This window comes from Drosophila rhopaloa, unplaced genomic scaffold (assembly GCF_018152115.1).
Source record: "Drosophila rhopaloa isolate 14029-0021.01 unplaced genomic scaffold, ASM1815211v1 contig_163, whole genome shotgun sequence".
Classification (NCBI taxonomy): domain Eukaryota; kingdom Metazoa; phylum Arthropoda; class Insecta; order Diptera; family Drosophilidae; genus Drosophila; species Drosophila rhopaloa.
In genome coordinates, this window is record NW_025335043.1 from 2,264,905 (window position 1) to 2,280,119 (window position 15,215).

At 43.1% G+C, this 15,215-nt stretch overlaps 5 protein-coding genes across 5 annotated transcripts; 2 read left to right on the forward strand and 3 right to left on the reverse strand.

Annotated features, from left to right (window-relative positions):
• Positions 1–47: 47 nt before the first annotated feature.
• LOC108037068 lies at positions 48–6,002 on the reverse strand. The gene is made up of 4 exons (XM_017113520.2): positions 5,724–6,002; positions 1,183–1,564; positions 713–1,124; positions 48–634 (listed from the first exon to the last, which is right to left on the reverse strand). Exons 2-4 carry the CDS (start codon positions 1,541–1,543, stop codon positions 361–363), a joined length of 1,047 nt encoding a protein of 348 aa, XP_016969009.1. The 5' UTR covers positions 1,544–1,564; positions 5,724–6,002; the 3' UTR covers positions 48–360.
• A 2,031-nt stretch (positions 6,003–8,033) lies between these two features.
• Positions 8,034–9,387, forward strand: LOC108037092 (ras-related protein Rab-43). The gene is made up of 4 exons (XM_017113557.1): positions 8,034–8,347; positions 8,409–8,493; positions 8,673–8,929; positions 8,980–9,387. Exons 1-4 carry the CDS (start codon positions 8,135–8,137, stop codon positions 9,082–9,084), a joined length of 660 nt encoding a protein of 219 aa, XP_016969046.1. The 5' UTR covers positions 8,034–8,134; the 3' UTR covers positions 9,085–9,387.
• On the reverse strand, positions 9,360–10,700 carry LOC108037093 (ADP-ribosylation factor-like protein 5A). Its single transcript, XM_017113558.2, has one exon. The coding sequence runs from the start codon at positions 10,164–10,166 to the stop codon at positions 9,627–9,629; it is 540 nt and encodes a 179-aa protein (XP_016969047.1). The 5' UTR covers positions 10,167–10,700; the 3' UTR covers positions 9,360–9,626.
• Positions 10,701–11,029: 329 nt separating this feature from the next.
• On the forward strand, positions 11,030–13,457 carry LOC108037085. Its single transcript, XM_017113546.2, has one exon. The coding sequence runs from the start codon at positions 11,032–11,034 to the stop codon at positions 13,213–13,215; it is 2,184 nt and encodes a 727-aa protein (XP_016969035.2). The 5' UTR covers positions 11,030–11,031; the 3' UTR covers positions 13,216–13,457.
• On the reverse strand, positions 13,395–15,202 carry LOC108037088. Its single transcript, XM_017113552.1, has 2 exons — positions 14,947–15,202; positions 13,395–14,590 (listed from the first exon to the last, which is right to left on the reverse strand). The coding sequence occupies exons 1-2, from the start codon at positions 15,113–15,115 to the stop codon at positions 13,707–13,709; spliced, it is 1,053 nt and encodes a 350-aa protein (XP_016969041.1). The 5' UTR covers positions 15,116–15,202; the 3' UTR covers positions 13,395–13,706.
• Between the last annotated feature and the right edge of the window lie 13 nt (positions 15,203–15,215).

A 15,215-nucleotide genomic window follows, 5' to 3' on the forward strand; every position in this document is an offset into this window, starting at 1 on the left:
GCCATTTGTTTACGTAGAAAAACGGCTGCAGCAAAACAATTGTTAATCGGAATTAATTTTCTATTTATTGGACAAGGTTTCATTGTGTGGGAGGAGGAGTAACTTCACTGAGGTTCGAGGGGATTATGCCACAATTGCAATTATTTACAGAACACTACGAAAACAGAGATACAAATCTAAGCAGTTAACAACGCCTACGACTAACAATAAATACAATGCGTAAATAAAATAAATAATAATACAATAATTAGTACACATTAATTACAAGCAAGTGACTTTGAGGGCGCGCTTAATTCAACCATAATCCTAAAAACTAGACGAGGTCAACAATGGGAGTTCGCATGGGATAATGGAGTGGTTCTACATATACACATCGTTGTCCCGATCTCGCGTGGTGGGCAACTGGATCACATGCTGCTCGTGATACTCACCCACGGGTCTGTCCGTGGGCTTTGTCCTTTTCGTCTTAGCCACCGTGGCTTGCTTGCTATATTTGCTGGACAAGGCCTTGAAGATGCTCTTCGGACAGTCCTTGAAGTAGGGAAAACATTCGCCTGGGGCCTGCTTTCCCTCTCCCACCTCCTGAGCTTGCACGTAATCGGGGACGAGGTCGGAAAATGGGGATTTGGTGACCCTAGAAGGATGTAATGTAAAGGAAATTATTTAAGGATTGATTGTCAAAGATTTGGTTAAACAAAGTAAAAATACTTACGTTAAAAACAGCTTGGTCATTTCACCAAAGACCCCAAATTTCTCCAGACTTCGCGAATGCATCTCGCAGATGGTCCTCAGCAAACAGGCCCTGCCATCCATGCCGAAGGTGGACAGGAAGTCCTCCACCACGCCGTACAGCAGAACCCTTTCACCGCCGTGGAAAATATGCTGAAATCCGGAGGGCAGTTCCGGAAATTTCGGACCCTCCTCGTGAACCCTAAATGGATGATCCTCGTCGCTCCTGCTGCGCTGCTCGCTGAGATCCCTCTTCCTGCGCTGGACATGCAGGTACCGGGCCACATATTCACCCACCATGTGACCGGCTTCGTGGCCAAAGGAGCGGGCAAATAACGGCGGCAGATCCCCCAGAGGATTCTGGTTGTCCGTCAGTCCCAGCTTGTCAAAGTCAACTGTCGAAACCATCAGAGTTAATTGATTAATCATTGGCCTAAGCCGATGACTACTCACTGGTGACGGGAAAGCTGATGGTCAGGTTGGAGAAGAATCCCTCAGGCGGATGACGCACCAGGGGCATGGCAATGGTTGGGACAAAAGTCAGTGAAGTGCCCGGCGGCAGGGCCAATCGGCCATCGTCCGTGATCCAGATGAGACGCTTCTTTCGTATGTGCGGCGTGTCCGGGGAGTCCGCATCGTAGTCCATCGTTGCCTGGGCCTCGGCATCCGCCAGCTGTGCTGCCATATCCAAATCCCGACCAGCATCCGCCTGTCGATTAAGCGCCAGTGCAAATGGACATAAGCTGACAAGTGGCAGTAGTAGCAGTAGGAAGAGCAGGTGGCTATGGCGCCTTAACAAGTTCTGCAACTCCATAGTCAGTTGAGGTGATGATTGCTAGGATGGTAATGAATATTATTAAAAGAGTGGACAACCATCTTGTCTAAAATAAATTGATAATCTTATTACTTAGGTGCTTAAAAAGATAAAACCAACCTAACTCAAAAACCGCAATTCACTTTTTCAGTTATTCATGGATTATGTATCATGTTTTCAAGCTCGTTTCCTAAACAATCCAATAATTGCTGTCATAATAACACTTAGATGCTGATAATAGTGATTAGAGTGGTAAGAGCCACATGCAATAGATTGATCATTTATTGAATGAGAATCCCATTCGGCAGCTATTAGTAGTATGATTGCTCTATCTCCACTGAAAGTAGATTTAAACTAAGATACAAACTGGAAATATTGGTCGATTGAATTTAATAGCTGATTAAGTATAGTTCTTATACAGAAAGAGACAGTAATAGTGAGTTTCTTGAAAGTACATTTCTTCTGTTTACTTTAGTTTTCACCAGAAACAAAAGACTTAGGCAACGAACTCGACTAGACGGGGACCACCATTCCAATTTCGTCTATCTAACAATTGAGTTGGCAAAAGACTGGACTAATGGCCACCATTATACAACAGTTAAATAACAGCAATTGTGGCACACACATGGCCTCACCTACTGGTCTGCACACCCCATTCTGGATTCTCAACTAGATTTAGGATCCCACTTCTTTTCGCCTCGAAGCAACCCCCTGTTTTTCATCTTTTTAACTGGTTTTTTAGCTTAGAGCTCCATGTCGATTTTTTGGGAAAGCTTTTCCCCACTTCTTGGCATTGTTCCAGCTGCAATGGCTCTAACCGTTAGCCTTCTGATTACGACTTGCAGCAACAGCTACACAAATTCACGTCAATCCCAGATGCAAAAAGAATTGGCAATAAGCGTGTGTGTCCAGTGAAAGCATGTTAACAAATTGATTTATAATTCTAAACGAAACCAGTTGCAGTAGTAGTCGATTTCACCCCGAAAAGAATCTAAATGGAGCAAGACGCACTTTTACCGCACCACCAATGATGCAACTAAGCGAAGAACCTGCCACTTGCCACAGCCGGTTCGCGTTGATTCGCAATATATAGATAGATAGATCGAGTGTTTGCGATCCGTTAGCGATCCGAGGCGATCATTAGAGCCCCAGCCAAATGCGGCAGCACTTTCCCAAAGGCTGCAATTTCAGCGTCAACTGGGAGGTGCAGGTTCCCCATCTATCTAGACCAAGGCATTTCAGCCTGCTCCACACACTCCGCCTTAAAAATCATCTACTCAATAACCCAAAAGGTTGGAAGAGTTTCTCCCAATTTGGCAACCAAAGTAAACAAGATATCAGGCAGGCCGGTGGGCGTTACTAGTGGTGAAAGATCTTTAATCTATCTGCTACGTAAGAGAAGGATCTGGTGCTTTGGTCTAAAATAAGGATTCGACTAACAAAAATAATTACTATTGTAATAAGTTCAATGATAAATAACTGATAGTTATATTTATGTAAAAGTGGCCTATTATTACATTTACAAATAAATGTCGAATTCATGGTCAAAATAATGAAAATCCCCTATTAAAGAAGAAGTCCTCTTTTAATTTTGTATTTTATTTTCTTCAACTTAATAATTTATTGGAAGTAAGTCAAGTATTTCTTCCTCCTTCACAGTCATTTAGCTAAATGTTTGTTAGAGTTTCTCCGCAATTACAAAGCTACAAGGAAATTAGGCCTAGGCAAACTCGGTGTCAAGACGTCACTTTGGGCAGACAGGCGTACAGCCGGTGGGCGTGGCCAGCAAAAAAAGCCAAAATGCAGATGAGATTAATTGCAGCTCAGTGATAGACGCGAAATGGAAATTGGGTCACTATCTAGGCTGGACAGGGAGGAGGACGAGGCGGAGCAGCTGCCTCCGAATGGGCAAGTGCGTTGAGGAAGCGCCACAACTGGCCCGTCCGGTATCCCCACTCCACTCTGCTCCACTCCACTTCACTCCGAACCCAACCAATCCTCTTCAGATGACAGCGACGCCTTGGCGGCGACTCTCGCTTATGGCCATGAATGGTGGCCTAACACATGTTGACCGAGGATCACTTTTATTTCAATGCAGAAATGAAGTCGAAGCTTAAATGCCTTTTATGTGAAACAAAATTACCACCACTCCTAACCGAATTTTGGTGAAAATTCAACTGCTAATGGATAATGACTGTGTTTAACATTCAGCTAATAGCAAATAGTGCATTTTTTTACAACCAATAATCTCAACTAGTAATTAAAGAAATAAAAATAAATTTAAAAAGTTTTTGAATAGTATTAAATCGACCTACTTTTACGATTCTCTCTTTGGTAAATAATATGTATTACTTTAAAACAAGAAGAGGGGAATACTTGCAGAATACTCTGAAATTATATTCTCAAAATTATTCATATGCATTTTTAATACTTCAAAAATCCAACTTTATTTAAAATCACCAAAGTTATGGCTTTCCAATGTTGTTATATGGCAGCTTAGGATATAGTCGGCCGATCCTTATGAAATTTAATAGGTAGGATTGATTGGCTAAAAATAAAACCATAGAAAATCCCAACTTCCTAACTTAACAAACACCAAAGTTATGGCATTTCCGTCGTTAGTTTATGGGTGTAGTATAGTGGTTTATGAAATTCGGTAGGTCAGATTGATTGGCAAAAATAAACCATAGAAAATCTCACTTCCTAACTTTACAACACCAAAGTTATGGCTTTCCGATCGTTAGTTATTGACAGCTATAGTATAGTCGGCCGATTCTCATGAAATTCGGTAGGTCAGATTGATTGGCCAAAATAAAACCTATAGAAATCTCACTCCTACTTTACAAACCAAAGTTATGGATTTTCAGTATAGGAATAGTCGCCGATCCCGGCCGTTCCGACTTATATACTGCGTGCAAGGAAAGAAGGGTGTGTGAAGTTTCGTTCGATTCTTTAAACTGAGAGACTAGTTCGCGTGAAACAGACGACGGACAGACAGACGGACAGACGGACACGGACGACGGCGACGGACGACGGACGACGGACAGACGGCATGGTTATCACTGGAGTGATCCTGATCAAGAATATATATACTTTATAGGGTCGGAGATGTCTCCTTCACTGCGTTGCACACTTTTGACCAAAATTATAATACCCTCTGCAAGGGTATAAAAACAAACAACAAATAACTAAGACAGTTCGTTAACTATTTGTAAATTGTTTTCGGGTGTCTGTTAAGTAAATTTACAGCGTCCCACATTTACGACAAGGTTCAAAAAGAGGGTTCCAAAAGGTCCCCTACAAGTGTAGACCTGTCAAGTTCATAGAGTTCGTTTCGACCACTATGATATAACTTAAATGTAGGCAGGTACATTAAATATACAAAATATGTTTACATATTTTAGGCATTAGATTTACAGCTTTCGGTAGCCAATTTCATGTGCCAGGGGAATTACCCTTTGGCAAAATAGTTGGCAGACACAAACAAACAACAAACACGCAACAAATGTCAGTTGGGAATGTGTGAGAAGTGAGCTGAGACAGAGATCGAGATCGAGAAAGAGACAGAGTCAGAGTCAGAGAAAGAGAAAGAGACGGTGTTCGAGACAGTGAAAAGCCTTGGCAACTTATGGCGAATTAGTGCAGCTGAGCTTTAATTGGCGCCTGCTAAGTATGGACGTATCCACGTCCGTCTGTCAGAATCCAGAGAGTTTTGCTTTTACGGCGACATAAAGAAATTTACTTAATTTTTGCAGTGAAACCGAAAACTGGGTCAGCAGGTGAGCGCTGGCACTTCAGATCGAATAATAATTTTGATTATTTCATACCCGATCGCAGCCAAATTGACACACGCCGAAAAGTTCGTTGCTCAAGTCTTTCGTTTTAGCGGGCACGTTGCACCCGCACTGCGAGAAATGGTGCTGAATAATTAATCAGAAATGCGGCAAACAAAACAAAAGCAATTGTTGCGAAAGGTAATTTCGACGGAGGAAAGTGCAAGTGTCCACCGGATTTCGATTCGGATTGGATTTGGATGTTCGTGCCTCGAATAAGTGAAGAAATCAATCAAAAAGAGCGGGGGTAGAAAGTTGACAAGCGATAACGCCGGATGCATGACAATTAGGTAATTGGGTTTTATTTTTTTTTTTTGCACATTCTGCGAGAGGAGTCTGAAGCTTACATAATCTTTATTTGCTGGGTATGATTTCCCAAACTGGTCAGGTTGCCTGTCCTAGTTTCCGCTGGAAAATACTCCTTCCTCTTCTCACAAAGTTCAGTTAAAGATCAAGCGTAAAACTTTTTTCATAGGCAAAGATCTCTGCACGTTTTTCACTTTTCAAACTGCAAATGGTGGTCCTTTGGATAGCAGGAAAAGCGCTTGTCAAAGCCTCAATGGATTTTATGTCTCGGCTTTTCGACTTTTTTCGGGACACGTTCCGACAACCGCGCGCGCAAACGTTTGAAATTCAACTAAAGCGGCCAGCGGTCGAGGCGAGCGATAAAAAGCAACGACGAACGGGCCAAACTACAATGCAAAAGTGAGGCCGAGAACCCAGGGGCTTCGGGGGGGTGTTCAGGGGAAGTAGTCGGGCAGAAGCTACCCGCCAGCCAAAACGGCAAACCAGTCAGCCAGGCCTGAAAATATTCGTTTGATCTGGTCTTCGTGTTTGAGAAGCTCTGTGTGAAGTTGCCAATTCGCTGTTTGATTTCCTTTTGCCTGCGAGGAAGAATTCAAGCTGCAGGGAAGTAGGAAGGTAAACAGCGGAGGGAGCTGGTCCAGCTGGGAGCACTCCACAGCATTCCTGTGACTCATCGCGAGGGCTTTCCTGGTCGGAAAATAGGTTGCTGTTTGGGACTTTTAAGGCTGCCAATTCATTTCACTTCTAGGCTGTACACGGAAAAACTGGCACAGCATAAATTATGTTTTAATTTGTTTTTTTTAGAAATTAGCCATTTGGCAAAATACCATTTGTATAGAGCTTGAGCTGATCATAATTTATTTATTTAAGACATTTTCTTAAAACTTAATAATCATTTTAATTGACAACCAATAAGCCAAACTTTTTATTCAATATTTAAAAGGAGGCTAATAGAAAATAAAGTCACTTACACTTAAAAAACTTTTTTTTAATAAAGAAGCTAATTTGTGTCTTCCTGTATTTAACTAACTTAATTGTAATCTTCTAGGTTTTAATCAAAGCTAGTCATAGGAAAACTGGTCCTAAGTAAATAGTATTGATCAATTGATTAAGTTTACAAAATCATTCATTTCATTTTGAATTTCTCCATTCATTGAAAGAAACGCAAGATAACATCGAATTTAATAATTTCTTAGATTCATAATGGCCATTACCTGTTTTTTTTCTGTGTGGACAACGTCCATCAGCATCAGGTTAATCGTGGGACAAGTTCTCGACTAGACTTTGGCCCCCAGATCGTCTTAGACCGGCGCAATTAAACTTTCCATGCGAAATGGATGCGACAGTGCGTGCGTGCAGGCGCATCTGGCATGCGGTTTCCAATTCGGTTGGCAATCGAAGCAGTTGGCCAGCTTATTTGCATGAGGTGAGATACATAGAACATGTTTCTCGGCCGCTTCCGCTGCGGTTTGAAAGTGAGTCTCGTTTCGCTGTCTAGAAGCAAAAGTTAAGATGTGGGTCAAGGTCTCTATTTGGCAGAGATTTCCATGGGGAAAACTTGAGGAATTTCTTGCAAACACACCATAAATATTTACAATCCTATAAAGCGAACTCTTTAGCGTCAAATGGCGCCATCATCAAGGTACGTGGTGAAAATTTATTGGAGTCCCAAGCGTTATCAAGAAAGCCTGACCTACGTGATCGCCGCTTTAATTGGGCTATGTACCCCGATTCACATGGATTTGCACGCAAGTGGGCTTTCCATTTGGGAATCATTTAAATAAATCGTCAACATATTTACAGCTTTATTGCGTAATGTCACAATCTGCAAAATAGATTTCCATTTCTAAATGACTAGTGCGAGCTGGCATGTCGGTATTGGAAAATCGTGTATATTGGTTTAGGTCAACCCTTTTTAAATGCAAAAAAAAAAAAAAGAAAACAAAGAAAATTCAACCAAACTAACACTGTTTTGTTGCCAAAAAAAAATATAATAAATTTAGATATATTTCCTAAAGCGATCTGTCTTTAATTTACATAATACTTGTTTAACTGAATAGAATACATCTTTCGTTAAATATACAAAGTAATACGATTTTTGAACTCCTACATTTTTAAAAATCGTCCAAGGACAAAGGATTTGAAACTAATAAAGTAAGATAATGAATTCGGTCATAATTGTTATCTGTTCTAAATCAATAAATTTATAATACCACAAAAAGCTTATTTTGAATTTCAGCTCTCAACTTTAATTAGAGATGACACAAGATAACGGTTTTCGATATCAAATACAGCTAAAGTAAAAACACACACCGATGGCCACAACTATCGATAGCCAACAGCTGATATTGCGTATCAATTAATTTTAGTTTTACTTCACTCTTTGTTGTCATTGGAAAAGAAGGGCCACAGGCAAAAGAGACCCCTTAACGGCCAGAACGGAGGCCAAAAGATGACCGCCCGCAATCCCCAGACGCTGATGGCACTGCCAAACGAGGAGAACTTCGACTTCCTGTTCAAGATTGTCCTGATTGGCGACTGCGGAACGGGGAAGACTTGCATAGTGGACAGGTTTAAGACTGGCAACTACATAGAGCGCCATGGGAACACCATCGGAGTGGACTTCTCCATGAAGACAATTGCAGTGGAGGGCAAGCAAATCAAGGTGCAAAAAGGATTACCAACGCCCCAGTCCCTTATGACTCATCCTTTCTCATATCTTTTAGCTGCAAATCTGGGACACTGCTGGTCAGGAGAGGTTTCGCACCATTACGCAGAGCTATTATCGCTCGGCCAACGGGGTCTTAATTGGTGAGTCCAGTATCTTGCGGCTTCGGGGCATACGCCCATCCATTTGTCATGGCAAATAAGTACTACTGATAACTACTGAACGCTTTAAAGTAATTGCCTGGCGCTGATTTTAATAGCGGACCGCCTTATCAGTTAGGTGTTTGTTTACCTTGTTTGACAGCCTTGTGTTTTTCCTGCAGTATACGACATCACCAAGCGGTCTTCCTTTTCCAACCTGCAAAAGTGGATCGAGGAGGTGCGCAGGTACACGGCTTCCAATGTTTTGATAATCCTGGTTGGCAACAAGTGCGATTTGGAGGAGCAGCGTGAAGTGGACTTCGAAGAGGCGCGCCAGATGTGTCAATATATACCTGAGATCCTGTTCGTGATGGAGACGTCCGCCAAGGAAAACATGAACGTGGAGGATGCCTTCCGCTGCCTGGCCAACGAGCTTAAGGTAAGTCTCTCCTCTAATAGTTAACAAAACTAATAATGTTCCTTTGACAGCGCCAGCACGACGCCAACAACGTGGAGGAGGTGCCGGAAAACACCATCACTTTGGGCCAAGGAAAGCCTTTAAAGAGCTGCAGCAGCTCCTGCAATCTCACCTAGACCTTTGACCCACTGACCCTGCTCTTTATTTTGCTTTTACTTTTGTGATCAAATTGTTCTTGTGGCTATATTTTAGTATGCTAATGTTTTTACCTAATCCTAGACACTAACTTTTACACAACCATGTATTTATTTTAGACGATAGAGTACAAACAATCTCACACATCAGCGAATCGAGCCAACAATGTCAATTACAAGGCAATGCTCAGAGAGGCAAATACGTCCATACGTCCACTTCTCTATTTGTAATTTGTATTCAATTTGATACGCGACAGTGTCGAAATAAACTTGTTTATTTTGTAATTTTATTGGAAGTATCGTAGTTAATTGGCTTAGCTCCTAGACATTATCCATATACACGTAGATTTAAATCATTAAGGGTCTCCCGACAAGACGTATTTTACACTAAATAAAATTGGCTTGGCAACAACTTTTAAAACAATTTGGAAACGCTTAAAAATTGTTTATATCAAAATTGGTTTACTTTCTCTAGGCAGCTAGTTGTTAATGATTAATTAGCTAGTATAGTAGCGTGTGGCGGGTCATTTATTCTTGATGCGCTGCACGATCCACTCCAATCCTTGGTAGAGTCCTTCGCCGGTTAGCGCGCAGCAGGCCTGGATGTGCCACTGGTGCTTTTTTATGGAGGTAAGGTCCAGTTGCCGCGATATCTCCGCCGCCGACATTGATCCCTTGAGGTCCTGCTTGTTGGCGTAGACCAGCAAACTGGCCTTGCTCAGATCCTCGTGCTGCAGCATCCGATATAGCTCCTCCCGCGTAACGGCCAGCCTTTCCCGATCCGTGGAGTCGATGACCATGATCACTAGCTCTGTGTTCGTGTAGTAAGTGCTCCAGGCGGCTCGGAGGCTCTGCTGACCGCCCAGATCCCAGACCAGGAAGTGGATATTCCGCCAAACGACCTCCTCCACATTGGAACCGATCGTTGGACTGGTATGAACCACCTCGTTCATGAGGAACTGGTAAAGGATGGTCGTTTTGCCCGCGTTGTCCAGGCCCACCATCACCAACTTGTGCTCCTCGTTGCCAAACATCCGCCACAGCCGCGATAATAACAGTCCCATATTTGAGTCTTATATATTTAATTGTTGATTATGCTGCAGCTGCTATTGTTGTTTTTCCCGATAAGTGATTTGATTTCGGACGATGACGGCGATTGCCTCACACACAGGTTATCGGCTGGCCTGCGTGTGTATGCGTGCAAATGCGAGGTGCGTACGTATGTGTGTGTGGGTGGAAGTGAACGTGAGACTTTGTTGTTGTTTCCTCGGGGGAAGGCGAAGGCCGAACGGTAAATTATTCACTGATTTTACTATGCACTCCCACACCCACATACACACTCCAGTTATTGTTGTTGTCTTTGTCAAATGGGGTTTTTTTTGATGGCTTTGATTGGCAACTTCCTGGTGATTTTCCTTTGGGTGGTTTCCTTTTCTTCGTCACAGCTACTGCCACGGCTTTGTTCACACTTCGCTGCTTGTTGGGAACTGCCGTTTTGGTTAATTAAATTAACGCAGTTTTAATTAAAAAAGTAAACAGTAAAAGTGATTAATTAACATCACTTAGAATCGATAGTGCTGCTATCGATAACAAAGGGCAGTGTGGGACAGTTCGCAGAGATTAGAGGGACCGTCTGGCAAAGGGTGTTGAAAAACGTTGCTTCTGTATCATATGGCTCAACAAAAAATAATGTGATTTTATAAATTATTTGTTCATGAACTTATATAGTTTCCAAAGAAAAGAGTGTTTCAAAATATTTTATATTTTAAGTTACATCAAATTAATTTGTAACAATCAATATAATATTTTATAATGTATTACATAAACAATTTAGTTTACGATTTATTGTAATCGTTAACTTAATGTATTCTTTTAAAGTGACTATTCCCAAACTGTGCCAGGATTTGTTTACGTTTCGCAGCACTACCTATGTTGCAGTGTAACCAGCCTTTCGGCGATCATCTGTTCGCGGCGATTGCTGTTGTTGTTTTTGCCCACCAATTAGCTTCGCCGGTTGCAATGAAAATAATTGCCTACCTGGTGCTTTTAGCCCTTTCAGTCGATCAATTGGAAGCTTCCGGATCCTCTACATCCGACCAGGTGACCATCGGCGAGTGCCCCGGCCGCAGTGTGCCCAAAATTCGGTCGGAAGCGGCCGAGTTCGAGATCTCCTTGCTTTTTTACTACGTGTCGTGGGCCAGCGAAGCCAGGCAGGCGCGATTGGTGTATAATGGGCTGGCTCATTATTACCAGGAGTACGCCTTCTTCGGGGCCATCGACTGCTGGCATCTGCAGTGCAACTGCAGCCGTACGTTAATGCCGGCGCCCGGAATCGTTGGTGCAGGCGGCTATCCGGACAAATGGCCCACTCTGGTGGTGCGCTACGGCCAGAAGCAGATGCTGCAGTACCAGGGCGCTTGGAGCTTCGAGGAGCTGGCCCGGTTCATGAACAACCTGCTTCAGCCACTGGACCGGGCGCACAGTAGCCAGGAGTTGGCCGCCATCCGAAAGCACTCGGATGCAGTGGTTCTGGGTCTGATAGACTCGCCGGACGACCAGGCTTACAAACGATACCTGGCCGCCGGCCTACGCTGGCTGGAACTGGATCCGGAAAGGAATATCCGCTTTACGGTGAATTTCGGCCGCAGTGCTCATAAGATGTTGAAGGCGCCAGACTCCAGACTGCCGCAGTTGATAGTCATCGACAGTCGAAATGGAGTGCATACATTTAATAGCACTTCCGGTGACTGGAAGACAATAGACATTCTGCGCTGGGTGCGGACTACTCTAAAGAACATGTCGCTGTTCTCCAACGGCTATGGCACTCCCATGACCATTGCCATGAAGGCGCGCCATGTTCCCGTGCTGGCAATGGGCGTGCGGATGAATCAGCACCACCATGCCAGTGTCATGGGCGAGGAGATGGCCACCGCTCAAAAGAAACAGTCTGAGGGGTGCGAGGATTACTGGAACACATTAGAGGGGCGAGCGAAGGATTCCTTCTCCCTCATGCAAGTTCCCAAGGAGCTGTTTTGGAAAACAGATCGAGCGAAGAGCTGCTATCCCGCCTGGAGAACAAACAAAGAAACGTTGGCCAACTATTATCAGATTAACACGTACCTTAACCACGTTTGGAGGCAGTATGCTTACAATAATGACCCAAGGAAACGGAAGGTCCCCGTCCTGCTGAGGCTGCATTCACGAAACCTCTGCCTGGCTCATTCGCAACATGGAACGCCGGCCATGAAGATCGGCATTGCCAAGATGGTAACCAAGTATGGCCAACTCATTTGGCAGCACTCTGCAGAGCATCCCGCCCACAATCGGTCGCTTGGCGTGGTGATCTTTGATTCGTTAAAGTATCGGGACTATCTACATCAGCTGGGCATCCAGCAGCACCATCAGCAAGTTCAGGTTTTCATCGTTGATGCGGCTGAGGAGTCGCTGTACGTGATGCCTCAGCAGCACACCTTCTCATATGTGGGTCTAAAGGATTTTATTCGGCAGTTCTACGCCAGAACGTTGCCCAGGACTCACAGGAACGCGCCTGCTACGATGGATTCCGGATACAGCAGGAAATACAACAGGCAAATGCTGTTAAAGGCGCTTCAACAACCTAATGCCACCAATGTGGTATTTATGCATCGTCCGGACTGCGCTTTATCCGGCGTTTTGTCGCAAGCTTTCCTGCAGGTTTCGGCGCTACTCAGCAGCCCCGAGGTGCACTTTGTTAGCTTCGATAACCAAGCCAACGATCTGCCCTGGGAACTGGCCATGCCGATCTCCCCGTCACTGATTGTCTTCCCGCAGGAGAAGCCCACCGAATCCGTGGTGTTCCCCGCCGACGTGAGGATTGATGTCCAAAGCGTTTTCGCCTTTGTGATCGCCCAACTGGAGCCAGAGCAGCAGGTGCGTTCGGTCCTGGCCAGCTGCAGACGGCGGATACGAAACGTGAGGAGCTGCCTAGACTTTGCCCGAAATTTGGTAATCCAGCACGTCAGCCAATACCTCAAGTTCTGGGAGATTTACGAGCGGGAGCGGGAGGACATTCTCTCTCACCTCAAGCAGTTCAACGACCTGCACATATCCATCGAAAGCAGCATTCGGTTATAGCGAAATCCCGCCGAACTGGAACCTCAGTTAGTACTTACCGTTGATAATTCCAGGGTAAGCAGCTGCCTACCCGCTTACCTGTAGCACGTAAGTCCAAAGTTGTCTCTTCTTAAGGTATTTAAGACTCATAGCTGTATCAAGTTACACTTAAATAAAAGATTAAACAAATCGATTTAGTGTTTTAGTTTTAATTAGCTTTTATTAATTCAACAAAGAATACAAAATCCAAGAAGACAATTTAATGACATTTGGTATTTTAAATGGATTCAAAATCATTCAACGATGAAGTTGATCTTCTCGTATTTATCAAGTTGTTTATTTATTCGACATCGTAAAGAGGCAAAAAAAAATTTCAAGCGATCCCTTTGAAAATGAGCATTTATTCTTTTCGCATACATAAGCTTTTTTCTTATCTGTAAATAAAACGAACTCAGTGGAGAGCGCAGTTTGGAAAAAATAAACATTAAGTTGTAATGCGAGAACATTCCAATCTAATTAATAATGAACGTTGGTAAATTAAAAAGTTCTGCCAAAAAGAAATTGTTAGTTTTTAACTGAACCAAACGAAGTTTTTGGAGCAGCTCCTGAGAAGTTGCTAGGCATTTTTTGATTTCCACCTGATTCATCCGAACAAATACGTTGTGTCCCCTTGCCATGAAGTATTCCAGCCGGCCATTCCGTAGATGATCCACCAAAAGGCTCCACATCTCCACTAAAAGAGTGCCCAAGTCTTGTTGCCAGTCAACTGTATCGACTCGATGAAGCAAGACTGTTTTCAACATATAGCTGGATAAGTGCGGCAACTTCTTAGCATGGGCGTCCCTTAATCCTTTCATCAGCCGTAGAACGTTCTTCATATTATCCGAGTCCTTCATAATTTCACGTTCCCAATGGGGTGCACAAACCATGAATGTAGTTTTTGCCTTAGACTTTAGCATCTTCTGCGGAATAGCGAACCATGGCCAATTTTCGCGCACTTTTGCTGAAACCGGTGGAATTCCAAAGGGCCACTGCTGTCCTGTGAATTCGAAAGCCGGCACCAAATCAAAAGAAATGGACCGACTTCCACTTATGGCTAAAATGGTATGAGCACAACCATATCCCTCAAGAGTGTATACCAATTTGAAAGTTCGACCACTGGTGGTGGTAACTGTTGGATTCGACTTAAATACCTTCTGGAATGCACCGCGCAACCAATCTTGAAGTTGAAGACGATGGATGCGTTGGCACGGCGCTACGATCAAAGTTCCCTTCAGATAGATAAAAGCATCGTTGATACTTGTTGACTCCGGGGTGATATCGAATGGAAATTTTAGTTTCATGTGCAGGTCAAATTCATCGGGAACGTTTAACTTGACGCGATCCAAGTAACTTCCTAAAACACAAATAAAACATTATTTTAACGTAAGTGTATTTTTCGTAAAAAAAATAATATAATACATAATACAAAGTAATACATTTTTTTTTATAGCCACACTTTTGATTTCAAGTAGAACGACGCGCACATTTATCATTTTTCTTTAAATATATAATCATTATTAATCAGTTCAATTTGTAAGAGCCATATGTACAAAGTTTGGAATTATGAAACTTTGTGCTATCACCCTTTTGATTGCTTCCTGTCGATTCGGGGAACTTAAAGATAATATTTTATTTGAGGGATTTGTGTTTCTTGGTTACAAGTTTAATTGATGTACAAACATAAGCAGAAGTCGATTCTTAACAACTTACCACCTAGGCTTAGCCCGTCGAAAACATCGCGAAAAGTGTCATCTACTCGTTTTAGTTCTTTCACCACATAATTTTGAATTTCCTCAGCGTCTTTTGTATACTCGGATCGAGTTTTATCAGAAATTAACAATTTCTCCAGAATCGTTTGCAATTCGTTAGCAAAGCTCATTTTTACGTGAAAACCAAAATTGGAACTGTAATGGGTTAGCTACTGAAGACAAATGATGTGTTTTTCTCTGGGTTTCCCCTTTTTATGATCCGGCTGCATT

Excerpts from the sequence above, each read along its gene's own strand:
- LOC108037068 (XM_017113520.2), bottom strand. The coding sequence starts at position 1,543 with ATGGAGTTGCAGAACTTGTTAAGGCGCCATAGCCACCTGCTCTTCCTA. Across the intron at positions 1,125-1,182 it reads CATCAGCTTTCCCGTCACCA|TTGACTTTGACAAGCTGGGA; the intron begins GTGAGTAGTCAT and ends TGGTTTCGACAG. Across the intron at positions 635-712 it reads ATGACCAAGCTGTTTTTAAC|GGTCACCAAATCCCCATTTT; the intron begins GTAAGTATTTTT and ends ACATCCTTCTAG.
- LOC108037092 (XM_017113557.1), top strand. The coding sequence starts at position 8,135 with ATGACCGCCCGCAATCCCCAGACGCTGATGGCACTGCCAAACGAGGAG. Across the intron at positions 8,348-8,408 it reads TGGAGGGCAAGCAAATCAAG|CTGCAAATCTGGGACACTGC; the intron begins GTGCAAAAAGGA and ends CATATCTTTTAG. Across the intron at positions 8,494-8,672 it reads GGCCAACGGGGTCTTAATTG|TATACGACATCACCAAGCGG; the intron begins GTGAGTCCAGTA and ends TTTTTCCTGCAG.
- LOC108037093 (XM_017113558.2), bottom strand. The coding sequence starts at position 10,166 with ATGGGACTGTTATTATCGCGGCTGTGGCGGATGTTTGGCAACGAGGAG.
- LOC108037085 (XM_017113546.2), top strand. The coding sequence starts at position 11,032 with ATGTTGCAGTGTAACCAGCCTTTCGGCGATCATCTGTTCGCGGCGATT.
- LOC108037088 (XM_017113552.1), bottom strand. The coding sequence starts at position 15,115 with ATGAGCTTTGCTAACGAATTGCAAACGATTCTGGAGAAATTGTTAATT. Across the intron at positions 14,591-14,946 it reads CGACGGGCTAAGCCTAGGTG|GAAGTTACTTGGATCGCGTC; the intron begins GTAAGTTGTTAA and ends TTTGTGTTTTAG.